Source organism: Nannospalax galili, unplaced genomic scaffold, assembly GCF_000622305.1.
Source record: "Nannospalax galili isolate Female #2095 unplaced genomic scaffold, S.galili_v1.0 scaffold487, whole genome shotgun sequence".
NCBI classification, from domain to species: Eukaryota; Metazoa; Chordata; class Mammalia; order Rodentia; family Spalacidae; genus Nannospalax; species Nannospalax galili.
In genome coordinates, this window is record NW_008357047.1 from 644,658 (window position 1) to 661,970 (window position 17,313).

The following is a 17,313-nucleotide window of genomic DNA, read 5'->3' on the forward strand; positions in this document are numbered from 1 at the left end:
CCAGTTAGATAAAAAATTTGGATAATATGTCAGCAAAGAGCTGCGTTATAGTTATTATAAATCATATTCAAACTGTAACTGTGTGTTGAATCTTTTCTTTAATAGACAGGCCTAACAGACACTAATATTACAATAGTAATGTGACTGATTCAGTCTGTAAGTTTAGCTCTAACATATTAAATCCTACAGAAATATGTGTGATCTGACCCTGGAGGTATAACAGTGCCACGTCTTCAGTACTGTGAAGATTCATTAAGTTTAAGCCTCAAGAGAACATTTAGAATTTGAAATGAAATTTCTCTTTTAAAATTTATTTTATTATTTACTATTTTTATTGAATTTTTATGCATTTCATACAATACTTCTTGTAGCCCACCATAGTACCCCCAGCTAGATTTCATGTACTCTGTCATATGTTAAGGCCTATTGAGTCAAGTTTCTGTCCCCAAATCTCTCTCCGTGTGTGTTCATCCCCTAGAGCCTAGTCAGCCTACCTGTGTCGTTCCTAAGGAAAACCAACTGTCCCTTATCCAGCAGCAATCAGTTGCCAGTAGTTCCTCAGCTAAGGTTGGGTTTTCTCGCCCTTCCCTAGTCTTATTCTGGATTTTTGTCTGGTTTGAGTTTGCATGAGTCTTCTGCATGCTGTCACCACTGCTGTAAGTTCATATGAAAAAGTCCCCAGACTCCTGGAAAGCTCCATTTTCTTGTGGTCATCTGTCACCCCTGGCTCTTACAGTCTCCCTGCCCCCTCTTTGTACAATGCTTCCTGAGCCCTGGATGGCAGAAGTTCAGTATAGGAGTCCTATACAGGGACGTACACTCTGCAGCCTCTTATTCTCTACATTTTGGTCAGTTGAAATGTGTTTCTTAAGATGAGAGGTCACACACACAATTGTTAATGTCTAAAGATAGACATAAATAATAACCATTGAAGATGGGGAGATGGCTCAGCGGTTGTTGAACCATCTGAACCACTGAACAACACTGGATTGTCTTGCAGAAGACCCAGGTTCGAATCCCAGCACCTACATAGCAGCTAACAACTGTTTGTAACTTCAGCCCCAGTGGATCTGACAGCCTCTTCTGACATTGCACGACATGGGTGTACTTACCTACATTCAGGCAATACATGCATACACATAAAATTTAAAAAAAATAAAAAAAATTTAAAAAGTTAAAAAAAATAGTAACCATTCATATTAAGTCAACGAATTCACCCGGTTTATTGAAAGCTGGTAAAAAATTATCCAGGACTGAGGACATTCTGTTTGTTTGATGATCAATGTGGAAATGGCTGTGGGGGAAAAGTTTAGCATGAGACAAACTAGGAAATTTGTTTTATCAAAAAGATTGTATTAGCGCAATCTGAAGGTTTTTTTATCATATTGTTGCAAGAAATTCAGAGTGAGGACCTAGAACACTGAGTCCATCTGGAGCCTGAGCCATCCACTTAGGAAACCTTCCACAGGACAGATGTGTATATGGTTTGGTTTCCCTCTGGCTTAGTGATGTGGAAGAGGATCTGCTCAAATGAGACTAACCTCTGCTTCTCAATGAGTGGGTAATCCAGCCACTTGCTAATTGACTTTTCAATTTTTGTTTCAACTGAAAAGCTCCTCTGTGTTTTATTTCCTTAAAGAGACAAATCTATTACAACTAATTTATCCCAAGGCCAAAGGACAAAATCATACATTTTGCAGTGAACTGAATGCTTGTGTGTACCCTAAACCTAATTAAAAACCCTAATTCTCTGTGTGCCAGTATGTGGAAATGGGAACCTTGGATTAGTTAAGGTTAAATCATGAGGTGGGGCCTTTAGATGGGACTAACAGCCTTATAAAAGAAGCAAAAGAAAATGAGATTGCTGTCATTGATGTGAGGGCCTTAGGGGGACGCTGATCAAGAGGAGTGCTCTCCCAATGGATAGGAGAGAGCAGAGCAGAGGATGGACACTGCCTAACCTGGAAATTTACCGTGAAGTGACAGTGTTCAACACAATGACAAAAGGCAACCCAGAGCGGAGAGCCCCTATGTGCAACCACAAAAAGACAGCTGCCTTCCCTACACAAGGGGAATATTGTGGAGAGACATGTCTTTTTGCAAACAAATGCTGATGCCTGTAACAGGTGGACATCTTATGCCAAAGATTGGATCTCTACATAAATCATGCACCCTTTATATAAAATTAACTGAAAATGGATTCAAGACCCAAATGTCAGTTACAAAACTTGGAAAGTCCCAGACGATAACACAAAAGCTACAGGACATTGGATTTAAAGATAATTTGTAAGTACAGCAATAAAACAGCCTGACCCATGAAATAACGTGCCACCGAGCTGGATTTCATTAAAATTACAAACTTGCTCTTTGAAAGATACTGGCGAGAGAAAAAGAAAATGAGTCACAGATTGGGAAAATCACTTGCAAAAGATCTATGTGATAAAAAGCTGCTATTCAAAACATGCAAGGGACTCTCAGTCTCAGGAATCAGAAGATGGAAGCTGATTAAAAAAACAGGGAGTGGAGGGAGATTTGCGAAAAGAGAGTAAGTCAGGGAGAATATGACTGAAATGTGTTACATACAAATGTCACAATGAAGCATATTATCATGCATAAATAATATATGCTGATAAAACATTAAAAATGGGCAAAAATGTACAGTTATAATGTTCAGGTAGAAATATGATCAGAATATGTTGTTAGGGAATTACAGATCTGAATATTCATCTTATGGAATGTCCGAAATTCAACCCAAGGACAACCCAAAGATCAGCACAGATGTGGAAGGCCTGGAACTCTCATTTGTTGTAGTGGAAATGTCAAGTAGTACAAACACGTAGAGGAGATTTGGATCTTCCATAAAATAAAATACCCCTAGTATATGATCCAGCAACCAAGCGCATCAGCACTGACCCAAATGAAGTGAATGGTTAGTGCATTCCAAACCTACACAAGAGTGTTATTCATAATTGCTAAAATCTGGAAGCAAACAAGATGTCCTTCAGTAGGTCAGTAGATACGGAACTTTCAGAGAATAGAATAGTATTCACTTAAGAACAGTTATCAAGTCAAAGGAAACATGCATGAATCAATATGTGAAAAAGGCCAAATTGAAAGGGCTACATACTGTACAATTCCAGAAAAACAAAGTTCTGGAAATGGTGAAATTATTGAGTAAGCAAAAGACTGTAGTTGCTCATGTTTAAGTACCAAGGTCAAATGAATGTGGTCAGCAGAGGAACAGTAAAGCAGTTTTGTATGATATGTGGGGGACACGGCTTTATGTTTGTCAGTTGCCATGGATTGCTTAGTACCAAGAATGAGCTACTATGCGGGTTCACTGAGCTGTAGCAAAGGACCACTCTGGGAATCATAGCTATGTGATAAGATACTTGAGAGCTCTCTGTACCAACTATTTAAAAAATAAAATCTAATAAAAGATAATATTTTTAAAGTAAGGTGATATTTGTAAGATTGCTAAATGGGAAACACCAAGATAGATTTCTTCTGCGGTGACCCGCTTAACAATAGTATACATACCAACTGCCTTTGTGAATTCCAGATGGTGCTTAGATTCCTGTGCCCCAGATGAGCATGAAGCCTCCACCAGAGCTCATCTCCATGGCAAAGGATCATGCCATAGGAAGAAAAACCCACCTTGCAAAGGACAGTAGCATACACACAGCCTTCCATCAGGTGGTCTCTGTCTTGCTCAAATCTAAGTGCTGGTAGTGATGAGACATGGGATTGTGGTCCCTGACAGGAAACAGATCTATACATGGCTGACAAGCATGTGAACGTATGAATATTTTTACTATTCATAGAGAAATAGGAATCAAAATCATAATAAACTATCACTTCACACTCATGTGAAATGGTACAGTTGTTGCAGAAAACAATATGGTAGTTCCTTAGAAAATTAAAAACAGAATTATAGTAATCCACCTTCAGTTATACATCCAAAATAATTCAGAGAAGATTTCAAAAAGATATTTGTACACCCATGTTAAATCTGTAATATGTATAATGGCTAAGAGAATTCAGATATGATTGATGATTGAAACAAGAAAATGTGGGATAGTCACACATGGGCGATTATGCATCCTCAAGAAGGAAATTCCCCCGTGTACAAAATAGATGATATCAGCTGAAAATTTGTACTCACCTAAAAGTCTTATAAAATAGTAACTACTTTTTCTCCTTGCTATAACAAAACACCTAACAGAGCGACTTAAGTGATGAAAGGTTTATTTTGGCTCAGAGTTTAGAGTCTACCATGGTGAAGAAGTTCTGTTGGCTGGAGTGAGTTGGTTTATGGCAGTGGGAATCTACAGTGGTGTGGCCACCTTTGTGACATCAGCCAGGAAGCAGAGACATTGGGCTGAACCAGAAGTGGACATGCCCATCAAAGCCAGCCTGTAGAACCCACTTCAGTTAGCTAGAACGTAGGCCTCAAAAGTTCCACAAATTCCCCAAACAATTCTGCCATCTGGGAACACAAGTGTTCAGATGTATACACCTTGTTGGGCTGAACCAGAAGTGGACATGCCCATCAAGGCCAGCCTGTAGAACCCACTTCAGTTAGCTAGAACGTATGCCTCAAAAGTTCCACAAATTTCCCAAACAATTCTGCCATCTGGGAACACAAGTGTTCAGATGTATACACCTTTGGGGCTTGATTCATTAAAACATAAAATTCTGCTTCTGGCTCTAATGGGCTCATGGCCATCTCATAAGGCAAATTCATGCTGTCTGTCCTCAGAAGTCTCTAGTGTCTTGGGCTGGGGAAATGGCTCTGTTGGTAAAGTGCTTCCTGCGGTAGCATGTTCAAGCTCCAGAGCCCATGTGAAATGGTGAGGTGCAGTGCTGTGCACTTGCGATCGCACTTGCGATCCCAGTACTAGAGAAGTATAGAGAGGAGCATCCCTGTGGCTCACTGGTCAGTCTAGGTGAATCAAGAGCTTCAGGAATTGAGAGACCCTGTGTCAAAATAAGGTGGATGACACCCGACTCTTGACACCTGAGGTTGTCCTCTGCCCCTGTGCACCTGCACCCATACATATGTGCACACATATTAACACTCACAGGCACACACAGAAACACACATACATCAGAGTCTTAACATTCCCAGGAAATTCAGAAATCCAAAATATCTTCTCCACCTCACTATAGCCTCTTAGTTGTGAGTCCTTATACTATCCCAAAACAAGTTACATATTTCTCATATATAATGCAAAAGTATAAACATTATCATTCCAAAATGCAGGGATGGGGACTGTGCTGGGTAGCTTTAGCGTCAACTTGACACATCTAGGTTGTGGGAGCCTCGTTTGGGGAATTGCCTCTATTGGACTGGCCTGTGGCCATGTCCGTGGGGCATCTTCTTGATAAGTGATGTGGGAGGGCCCAGACCACTGTGGGTGGTGCCACCCCTGGGAAGGTGGGCCTGTGTTGCATAAGAAAGCAGGCTGAGCAGGGGCCAGGGGAGCAAGCCAGTAAGCAGAGTTCCTCCATGGCCTGTGCTCCAGCTCCTGCTTCCAGGTTCCTGCCCTGAGTTCCTACCTTGGGCTCCCTGATGACTGCGACCTGGGAGATGTAAACTGAATAAATCCTTTCCTCCCCAAGTTGGTATTGGTCAGAGTATTTTGTCACAGCAATGAAGAATAAACTAAGACAGAAATATAGCAAGGAAAGACTGGACCATAGCAAGATAGAAACCCAGCAAGGCAAACGTGAAATCCTACAGCTCCGTTTTCAGGATCTGGGGGCCACTGGGGTATTATCTGCTCTCCAGTGCCTTGATTAGCCTTGCCCCATTGCCCTGCTGCGTGTAGCACAGGGCCCTTTGTCTCTCGGACCAGCTCCTCTCAGTGCCTTCATAGTTCCTTGGTGGACATCTCACATTCATTGGTCTCCAACATCCTGGGGTTTGCATTGCAACTTAGGTTTTGCCTTCACATTTTCATACACTGTTTTTTCTGGAGCTCTGTACAGGGCGTCCAACCATGCTACACACTGCCTGACCTCATGAGGTTTTCTACTGCAATCTTAGCACTTCCCTTCAGGACCCAGGAGCTCTTTCATTTTGCATGCCGATAACCCAAAGCCCTATGGATCATGCCAAGTTCTTATGCCAGCTTAAGGTGATGTAGCTGGACCACTTGTTGACCATATCTGCACTGGCCTTTGAATACTTGTGTGACTAAACATGGACAAACATTTCCCTGGGTAGCATCATTCAAATGGGGCACCCTAGAGGCTCTGTCTTGTCATCACATGTCATTCCAAGTAACTTTTTCAAATAAATTTACATTTTTACACCCTGGAACTTTCAGTGGGTAGTATCTTGTCCTCAAGATACCATTCCTGTTGTCCCAAGGCAGAATCCTAGGTTTCTCCTTATTAGAGAAAATCGCTTTAATAATCCCAGCTGCTTGGCTTTCCCCTGCCCTGTCTGCAACTATAAATGCACAGTTACTTCCTAGCTGCATGTTTCTACATCTCATTTTATGTATTAGGTACTTTTCTGGTCACTGAGATACATATCTGACAGAAATAAGAGAAGGGGGGTTTATTTCGTAAAGTTCAGAGGATACAACTTGGCTGCTGCAGTTCCTATGTCTGTGGTATCAGGAGCTTGTAGCTTCTTACAGCCAAGAAGCAGAGAAAATGGACTGGAATTAAAAGTGGATACCACATCCTGGGCCTGCCCCACCGTGATGAACTGACATCTGTTAACCAGATTCCATGATCTCAAAAACAGTATCCTCAATTGGAGAAAGTGTTCAAACACATGAGCCTATGAGGATATTTCACCCCCACACCATAACCTCTAAAATGACTGCACAAAATGTGAGGCCTTTGGAAGATAATTAGGTCCTAAAGGTGGTTCCCCTAAAAGATGCCCAGCACCTATGTGAGAAACAAAAGGGAATTGCCTTTTCTCTTCATCAAGTGAGGACACGCGGAAGTGTTCCTGTGCAAGTATGACGTAGATCCTTACCCAATCCTAGTCTACTGACACCATGGTCTTGACCTTGCTACCCTCCAGAACTGGACACTAAATGGTGGTTGTTGAAGCCTGCAGTCCATGCATGTTTTTTTTTAACAGCCTACCTAAGACAGTATGAAACCTGAGGATAGTATGCTAAGCTAAATCAGGCAGTCAATAAAGGGGAAAATACTTTATGCTTCAACTCATATGAAGAATCTAATCCATCAAAATCCTAGATATGGACATAAAGAGGTAAATGCCAACGACCAGGGACTTAATGTTTAATAAATACAGAGTTTCAGTCTTGAAAGATAATTTCTAAAGATCTGTGTAGAGTAAGTGAATGTGCTAAACACTACTCAATTATTCAATTAAAAATAGTTGATCCAATAAATTTAATGTTATATGGGCTTTTTACTACCGTAAACATAGTAAAACAATTAGAATAATATGGAATCATACAAATTAATGCAGTTTTGTTGTGGATCCTGTTGGAGATACTTGTGAAGGAGCAGAGGAATGGAGAACAGGCTGTATGTAAATGTTTTAGGTTGCTGTTTCTAACACCCTACTCTTCTTTTCTCATAAGGATAAGGATCCATTAATTATAATAATTCCTTTAGTGTTGTTTGTGGGGTCATGTGTATGGTATATCATTAATATCTCCTAATGTTTAATCATTATTAGACACAATATAGAAAAACAGAAATCAGAACGCCAATTAAATTAAAGCACATGCACCTGCAGTCTCTTTCATCTCAAGTGGCTGTCCGAACTTGTACATGTTCATGACACTTTGATTCTCTGGGCCTCTATCTTGACCTGACACTGTCATCTCTGGAATCAAAAATAATAAAGTAAAAAATGAGTAAATAAACAGTCATGGTAGTGCATATCTTTAATCCTATCACTCTGGAGGCAGAGGCAGGCAGATCTCTGTGAGGTTTAGGCTGGCCTAGTCGACATAGTGTGTTTCAGGCCAGTTGTGGCTATAGGAAGAGCCTGTCTCAAAAAAAAAAAGAGTAAATCATAAGTAGTGATTAGAAATGCATTCTACAGCAAATACTAAACTATTGTAGTCAAAAACAACTTACATTCATGTAAATTTAGTTGCTATTGTACATTCTGTATATGAATGCAAGATGATTAAGTATAAATATAATTTCTTATAAATATGTAAAATTTAAGCAATGCCAAGAGTAAGAAATCATTTATGACCCACTGCCATCCGATGTTTTATTTTTCTAGCATATTATGAACTTGGAACACAAATTACAGGTCTCTTTTGAAATTAACATATATCAAAATGAATCCCTAGATTAGGGCATAGAACACATTTCTCAGTGCAAAAGATGCAAATCTCTGTGGAAATCACTTCTACAGCCTAAGCCTTAAAATATAGCCATGTTATCTGTCATGCAGACCAATACAAGGACACATCCTGTTTTAGAAACAAAAATGTTGATATGAACCTCTTTAATATATGCTGCCTTGTAGATGAAATTCTTGATACAGATCTACAAATCAAAAGTTTAAATGATTGTTCATTCATGAATTTTAATTATATACTGTGTTTTCAATAAAACTGCATGAATGAACCATTCTTAGGTCCAGACACATACTATGGCTGAATTAGATGTCATTTGGAGGTTTTTTTAACATGGAGATGGTTTACAGGGGAACTGGTTCTGACAGAATAGTGGTACATGTGAAAAAACTCTGACACTGAATAGTTTGCAGTTGTCAGTAAATTACTTCATATATCATAGCAGTCTCCCCATAGCTACAGGAAATACATTCTAAAGTCTGAGTGGATGCCTGAAGCCTCAGCAATTATAGATAGAAATGAAGATAGATAATAGGCAGATGATAGGTAGGTAGATGATAGATAAATGATAGATAGATATAGACAGATGATAGATGATATATAAATGACAGATGATAGATAGATCAATGAGATAGATAGATAGATAGATAGATAGATAGATAGATAGATGGTAGATAGACAGGTAGATGATAGATGATAGATGACAGATAGATGATAGGGATGTGGACATAGATGATATGTGTCTAGATGATGCAGTTTTGTCATATACTACATACTTATGATAAAACAATTTACAAGTTGGGCATTGTAAGAGATTAACAACTTCCAATAAAGAAGTTTAACAGTACACTATAGTAAAGTTTATATGAGTATGATCTTCCTCTTCCCTCCCACAAAACAACTATGATATTGCACTCACCTTTCTTCAGTAATAACATGGATGTTATAATGCTTCTGTGATGAGATGGCATGAATGATGTAAGCCTTAAGACTCTCAGTCTGCCTGAGTTGTCCTGGATCACTGAGCCACAGCCAATATCTACTGTATGTCAGGCACAGATAATTTGATGGCTTGGATCTCACTGCAGTCACAAGTTGTTGTTTCTCATATGTGTGCATACTAGTGTGTGTGTGTATGTGTGTGTGTGTGTGTGTGTGTGTGTGTGTGTACATGGTCAGTGTCTGGGGTCTTCCTTAATCACTCTTCACCTCTTGCTAAACCTGGAACTCACCAATACAGCTAGGTGAGTCCCAGGGAACTGCCTGTCTTCACCTTCTCAATGCTCAGATTACAGGCAGGCACTGTGTACCAGACATTCTTATCACATGGATGCTAGGGGATTGGCCTCAGTTCCTCATATGTGTGCACAAGCACTTTATAGACTGTGCCGCCTCCCCAGCACCATCTTTCTTTTTAACTCATCAGAGTGCTGCTCTAGAGGTCCTAATGCTTGGGAGATCACATGGGTGAGTGTTCATGCTGTATTCCATCCAAGGTTCACATTCCAGAATTTCGCCCTTTAATATCTATGCATTTTTTAATATTTATCAATCTTTGGTAGTGCTCATATTTCTGGTTCTGTTTCAGTATCTTCTTCGTCTTTTTCCTCTGCACGTGACACAGCAAATTCTTCCTATTCTCTGTTTAATACTTTTGTATGTTCTTGGACATCTTTGCCAAATCTATCCCCATCCACTTGTGTTTTTGCGTGAGTGATCTTTCTAATTTCTTCATTCATCCCTGGAAGCTCTTAACGTCTTCTCTCAGCAGGCGTTTTCCATTTTAATCCATCTATTGCAGCTCAAATAAATACACTGCATCAGTAAGAGTAACTATCTCCGGCACTGCATTAGGTCCAGATTAGTGGCACCATCAAATGCTGATCAAACATAGTCACATACCAGATGGGTATATGTGGCCTTAAAACAAATGATGCCTGGTCCAGGGTCTATAATACTGAAATTGAATTTAGAGATAAAAGTACTGTCTCAAGGCTTTCATTTTCATGACAAATAGATTCAGGAGAGCCAGGTACATTATTATTAATGAGGATTTCATTTCTGACCCTCCATGTCCAAAGAGACTTCCACCTTTAGCATGAAGCTGGTGGAACCCTTCCATAAATGAAATAGTTGTCATCCATGCTTTCTAATTATAAAGTCAGACCTGGGCAGATAATTTTCAGTTTTGTTTTTCAGAACATGTGGGGTCTTCATTCTCTACTCTGTGTGGTTTGACTATCCACCCTGCAGTGTTTACAGTGCAGCCAGGTTAATGTTCCTCATGCTTTACACCTAGGCACCTTCTTTGCACTTTAAGGAATACAGGCTCTGTTACAGGGCATCTTTTAGAAGAGCCTGATTTCATCCGTTGAGGTCTTGCTTTGGACTTGCTCTTTCTCCTTAATCACTTCATCTCTGACACAATGTGTCAGCAGCCTCTTCATTGGCAAGCATAGCCTTGCCAGTGATTTCCGTGATACTTATCAGTCTAAACTTCTTCCTGAATCTCTGTAATCATCCTTTGCTTTCAATAAAGGGCTTGTTTTCCTTCATTTCAGGGATTCCCATGTTTAAGTCTTTGTGAAGACTTAAGAGTTTTCTGACATAGCAAAGCATTTTCAATTGAAACATATTTTCTGTTCATTTCTTCCACCCACAAATTTAGTAACTTTTTCATCTTAATTGAACACCTAACACACACCATGACCATAATGCTTGTAACTTCAGATGTGACAAAAAAACCCACACATATTTCTTTTTTGTATTCCATTTTCAAGAATAAAACTTTTTATATTTTTTATATTATTTTTATTCTATGTTTGAGTATGTTGCCTGCATGTATGCAAGTACAACCGAGTCATACAATGTCCATGGATGTCAGAAGACAGCATCAGATTCCCCTAGAGCTGGAGTTGCAGACAGTTGTTAGCTGCCATATGGGTCCTAGGAATCGAACCCAGGTCCTCTGCAAGAGCAGCCATTGCTCTCTACCTCTGAGGCATCTCTCTATCACCAACCATAGATCTTAGCAACTTAAGCATTTTTTTTCCTTTCATTGTTAGGCCAATAACTTTGCCATTTTCACTTTAAAGATCACTTTTCATCTTTTCTTTAGCACAATTGAATGACTATAATAATTACTCTTGCGTTTTGAGTATGTCATTAAATAGTAAGGAGAGCTTGAGCACAACACTGTGATATCCTGACAGTAGGTTTGATCATTGAGAGATGACTAATAATGCGACTGATGGGCAGTAGGGAATGTAGTGTGGACAGGCTGGATGGAGGGATGATTCCTGTTCCAAAGAGGAAAAGCAAGATAAGGCAAGATTTCAGTATGCTGCTCAGAACCATAAGAATTTAAAATTTATGGCTTGCTTCTGCAAATGTCAACTTAGTGTTTTCAGACTGCAATTTCCTAAAAGCACCAGAAAGCAAGTCTACAGATAATTGCAAGTGAGGATGGTGACTCTAGTGATCTAGGTTAACTTTTTACTTTTGAAGCAGATTTTCATTAAGCTTCATGGTTGTTCCTTCCAATTCAAACTGTGTTTTCAGTGTTTTCAAAATTATTTATATTGCAAATACTTAAATCATTCTGCCATTTAAATTTTCTTAAATTATGTAATAATATTGGATGCATTCTTATTTTGTGTTTCTCACTATAGACCACTTGCCTCTAGATATGTGCCATTTTCTTGTTATTGACCTCATATCTAAAAACTTGATGCTTTCATATATCATCTTCCTTACACTTCCATCTTCACTTTTAATTTTTTATAACTTTAGCTAAGAAGTGAACACAGTACCATAATTCCAAGCTCCATTGATAAGGATACTAAATATTGACCAGGCTCTTGCATTCCATTCTAAACCAGCTTTGCTTTACTTTAGTAGTAGTTGTCCACATTACAGAAATCACACAAATCTTTAGTTTCTCTATGTCAATGCCACCTTTGGTCCACCCTCCACACTAATGCCAGAAAGAAATACATCCTGGAATAGATATTTCATACACCGATGTTTCTCTACAGCCTCCTCTCAACTGACTCTTTCCTGATACCTACCTATTCTGTAGTTCCATCTCAACAATAAACATTTATATCATATCAAAAATACGTTCATGCTAAAAAAAATAAAAACAGGTCAGTGTTCTCTCCTCCCATCACAAAAGTTGCCCTCTTGTTGCCTGTAAAGATCTTTCTACCCTTTTTTCACAGTCTTTAAGAGTCAATTTTGGCATCACCTCCACACTCTCTAAACACACTGTGAAATACTCCATTCATTTATTCATTGATCACACTGACATCATCTATTCACCTCTCTACTAACTTGTCTACCCATTCATCCACTTGCCAGATGGATGTATGTACCATGTGCCACACTTTGGAATTGTGCTTTGGATACAGGGTAAATGGAAAGGCACCCAGAAAATCACACCTTCTCTCATCAGTGTGCCCTGTGGAACTAGTGCAGTATATATGTGACTCTGTTGCCTGGCAGTTGTTAGCTCTTTTGTGGCACACTTTTTTTTAAAGTTGCTGTGTCTACCATCAAATGGTACCCAGCTGTCACTAGAATGCGTTTGTCAAACAATTTATTATATGTGTGAATAAACTTCTTAAATATTTTTTAATTTCTAAAATTTTGAAGTTATAAACTTAGTTGTTCCAAATTTAGACAAAGATCTAACAAATTTTGTGTTTGCTTTTGCTTTGGGCAGTGGACAGAAAGGCTGACTAAGACCTTGACTCTGGCTCGTGAGACCAGTGCCCAGCACTCTTTCATTTCCTGTTAATTTTTGAAAATCTTTTCCTTGAACCTTCCATTTCTTTGACTCTGAACCACTTTTCCATTTGAATCATTTCCATCTTTTTGATTAAAATCTATTCAGGCTTTTTGTCAAAGATCAAAGCCCAAATTAAATTGCTTATATAAGTGAATTTAACAGATTAATAAATATTATCAAATATCCTTTATAAAACTGAATATAAAGCATACTTAGAAATAGAAATTTCATAAAATGTTTAGGACAATTAAGAGGCAAACCTCTATATTATCTCTCCTCAAGGTAATTTGCCAGCGGACATTCCAGCCACACTAGAAACTTTAGTTTCTGTGACCTTGCCTCCAAACAACTGCACAGACGATGAATTTGTCTGCCTGTCTAATGGGCACTGTGTTGGAAAAATTCAGAAATGTGACTTCAGATACGACTGCCTCGACAAATCAGATGAATCATCCTGTGGTAAGTGAATTCCTAGATCTTGAATTAGAGAGCCAAAATAGATAAGAAAGTGCTAGCTTAATCTGAATGGCATAGGTTGATGTCAGAATTTTCAATGTGGCTTAGGGCCATTAGCTAACTGTTCCACATCCAGGCTACTCTTAACTGCTCATACATTATCAAGTGGGGACCATTTGAGATTAAGGCATTATAATATCTTCAAGTTAGATTAGCTATTTAAAATCACGCCATTGGCAAGAGGCACATATAGCAATGGCTACTACAGCAAATGTATCACCTTCATAAGAAAACCAATTTTAGCAAAGTGAGACATTTATTTCCCATACTCTTATAAAATATGGTTCTCTTTTATGGGCATCTGCTGATTCATAGCTTTTCCTATGTGGACAAGAGAAAATTACTTTAAATCGAGCTTTCTGAGCTGGAGAGATGGCTTAGTGGTGAAGAGCACTGACTGCTCTTACAGATGACCATGGTTTGAATCCCAGCACCTCCATGGGTAGCAACTATCTGTAACCCCAGTTCCAGAGTATATGACACCCTCTTCTGGCCTCCCCGGGCATTGCACAACATGGTTGCACTTACATACATGCAGACAATACACTCATAAAATAAAAATAATAAAGAAAATATTCTTAATTGAACTTTCTAACCAAAGATACACAGAGAAAAACACAATTAAGCTATTTCTTAAAGGTGAAACACCAACTCAAAAAGAACAAATGCTTTGTAATATTTTCCCTTGTATGCTTTCACCTGACTGACATGTGAATTTACTGCACCGCACTGTTACTCAAATGCCTTCATAATGTTAATGATTATGAACATGTCAATAACAAAAAAGTATAGTGAAACACTTACCTAGCTTGTATCTGCCATGTCAAATTCTAGCATTTAGGTATTCTAGCAAGGTTTGGTTTTGTTTTTTAACCCAAAAGAAAATGATTCTTAATATGCCAGTATAACAGAAGTCTAGACTAAAAGAGTCATACATTCAAAGCCAGCTCACTCCATGAGGTGAGCAGTACCTCTTTCAAGCTGGTCAGAGCTTTATACAGTGCATCAGAAAAGAGATAATTAGAAGGAAGATGTGGTGCCCAGACTGTCTCATGGGAAGCCACAAAAATACATAATAGCAGTGATATCTGTAAAAGTTTACTCTAAACCTAACCAATTTCACTTAATGAATGCCTTTAGAAAATACAGAATTTATTTTTTCCAACCTTGCTATTTTAGTACTGTCATTTATGATTAGATGAAATTCTTTATAATTTACTTAAATATCATATGTGAAATTTTATCATATTATTATTTTGACATCTCCATATCCTTTTGTTTTGAATACATAAGATTAAATTATTTGATGTTCACATACACTATATGATCTTACATCATTCTCTGCATCTTTGTAAGATGAAACATTATGATTATGATAAACCTGCTTAAAACATAGATTTACATTCTCTAATGTGTTATGGACACTTACCATGACATCTACCATTTACTTATATTTCAAGTCAGCCATACAATATTGTGCACTGTAGGTACCATGCCGTATAGCAGAACCCTGGAGGCTGCTCTTGGTGATTGATATTTTATACAAATTATTTTACAATTAAAAAATTCTGATCATTTGAATGATATAAAGAACAGTATGCATTGAATCCTAAATTTCTTCACAAGATAAATTTATACAAAGTATATTAATATCAGAGTTTAAGTAACACACCTACATGTCATGATCTATTGCATATATTTATAAAGGATTCTTTTGTGATGTTTTCTTGACAGAAATTGTGTTACTTTATATATTCAGTTTTCCAAATGGTGGTATGCCATCACTATTAATGACACTCAAAAACTGAGTCCATATCACATTGTCTACAACAAACTTATGAATATATTGAATTGAATTTTTTGTACTCAAGCAGTGGGAGTTTAAAACAGGCACATGGACATGTTCAGAGAGAGAAGAAAAAAAAAGGTGGGAAAGAGTGTTTAGAAGGCATTTTCACTCAGAAATCATTGGACTTATATTTTCTTGTGATAGCAGAAAATAATCATTACAGGAATCTTAAATATTTTGATGGTAACAGGGCCAAGGTGAAAGTTATTGTAAATTGCATTGCTTTGAAATTAAATGCCTTGGAATTTGTACTGACCTCTTCAGGGACTGAGTTGAAGGTAAGTAGAGTATTACTGTGTACAAAGAAGAGGAGAATAGTCAGAGCTAGAAGGTCGCGCAGGCATCAGAAGTGCCAGGTTAAAAGAGACTGACAGTGCCCCGGGAGCTAATGAGCACCTTACCTTCTTGTGAAAAGGTTTTATTTTATATTTTACTTGCTATAGAGATCCTATGTATTAGAAATTCTTTTGGCGATTAAACTAAACATTTTCCTTAATATTCTAGTAGTGCTTTAAAGGTATCAGATGAAGGTTAGGGCTGTAACTCAGTTGGTAAACCACTTGCTGAGCAAACGTGAGGACATGAGTTCAGTCCCCAGAACCCTCAGAAAAGCCAGACATGGCAGTGCATGCTTGTCAGCACAGTGATGGGCAGGTCCAGGCTCACTGAGGCTCACTGGCCAGCTGTTCTAGCACATTCAATGGACACCAGGCCAAATGAAAGACTTGTCACAAGAAAATTAAGTTAGACACCATCTCATGAACACCATCCAGGTTGACCTCTGGCCTGCACACACATTTGGACCTGCAGGAGCATACACATGTGCACCCACAGGAGTGCACACACACACACACACATGCACACACACACACGTGTGTGCATTATAGTATTATTTTTAAATCCAAGCATGAGAAAATGTTGTTGAGCTAGAAATCAGTCCTTACTGACATGCTTATTGTGAGTATCGCATCTTGCCTTTGTTCTGTTTTATTCAAGTTATGGAGGTTTGCACTTTTGAAGAGAGAAGCTTATGTAAATGGTACCAGCCAATTCCAGAAAATTCACTTCACGGTTCAAATACGTTCAGTTGGGGACTCGGCAATGGGAACAGTATTCATTATGGAGAAGAAAACCACAGACCATCAGTAGATCACACAAAGTAAGTCCCACATATTTGAAACATGTCTTTTGGGAAACAGCACCCTTCCCTGTCTTATCCTATGCCAGTGTCATTGTACAGATGAATGTGTATGCTCATAAACAGTGCTCTGTGTATTCTTTCATACCACCTGAAAAGAATCAGTTTAAAAGTAGGCAGTAGGGCTAACAAGACAGCCCAGTGGATAAGAGTGCTTGTTGCCAAGCCTGATGATATATATTCATCCCCAGAATCATCATTCCTCATGGTGGAAGGAAAGAACCAACTCCTGTAAGTTGTTCTCTAACTTCCACAGACACAACATGGTATGCAAGCATACACACACACACACACACACACACACACACACACACACACATGCACACATTTAAAAAAATATGGCGCAGGCTTTTAATCCCAGCACTCTGGAGACAGAAGCAGGCAGATCTCTGTGAGTTCAAGGCCAGCCTGGTCTACATAGTGAGTTCCAGGACAGCTGGGGCTACAGGGAGACCCTGTCTCAAAAAGACCAAAAAATTTTTTATTTATTATTTTTATTTTATGTGTATGCATGTATTGCCTGCGTGTGGGTAAGTGCACTCGTGCCTGCGGGGTCAGAAGAGGCTGTCGGATCCCCTGGAACTGCAGTTACAGACAGTTGTTAGCTGCCATGTGGGTGCTAGGATTCGAACCTGGG

General features: G+C 38.8%; 1 protein-coding gene across 1 annotated transcript in view; it reads left to right on the forward strand.

The window, feature by feature from the left end:
- The window catches only part of Malrd1 (MAM and LDL receptor class A domain containing 1), a 721,844-nt gene that overhangs the window by 224,844 nt on the left and 479,687 nt on the right, over positions 1-17,313 (forward strand). The window contains exons 19-20 of the mRNA XM_029557135.1: positions 13,396-13,572; positions 16,475-16,637. Of these exons, the coding sequence (XP_029412995.1) occupies positions 13,396-13,572; positions 16,475-16,637 (340 nt within the window). The remainder of the gene's footprint in view (positions 1-13,395; positions 13,573-16,474; positions 16,638-17,313) is intronic.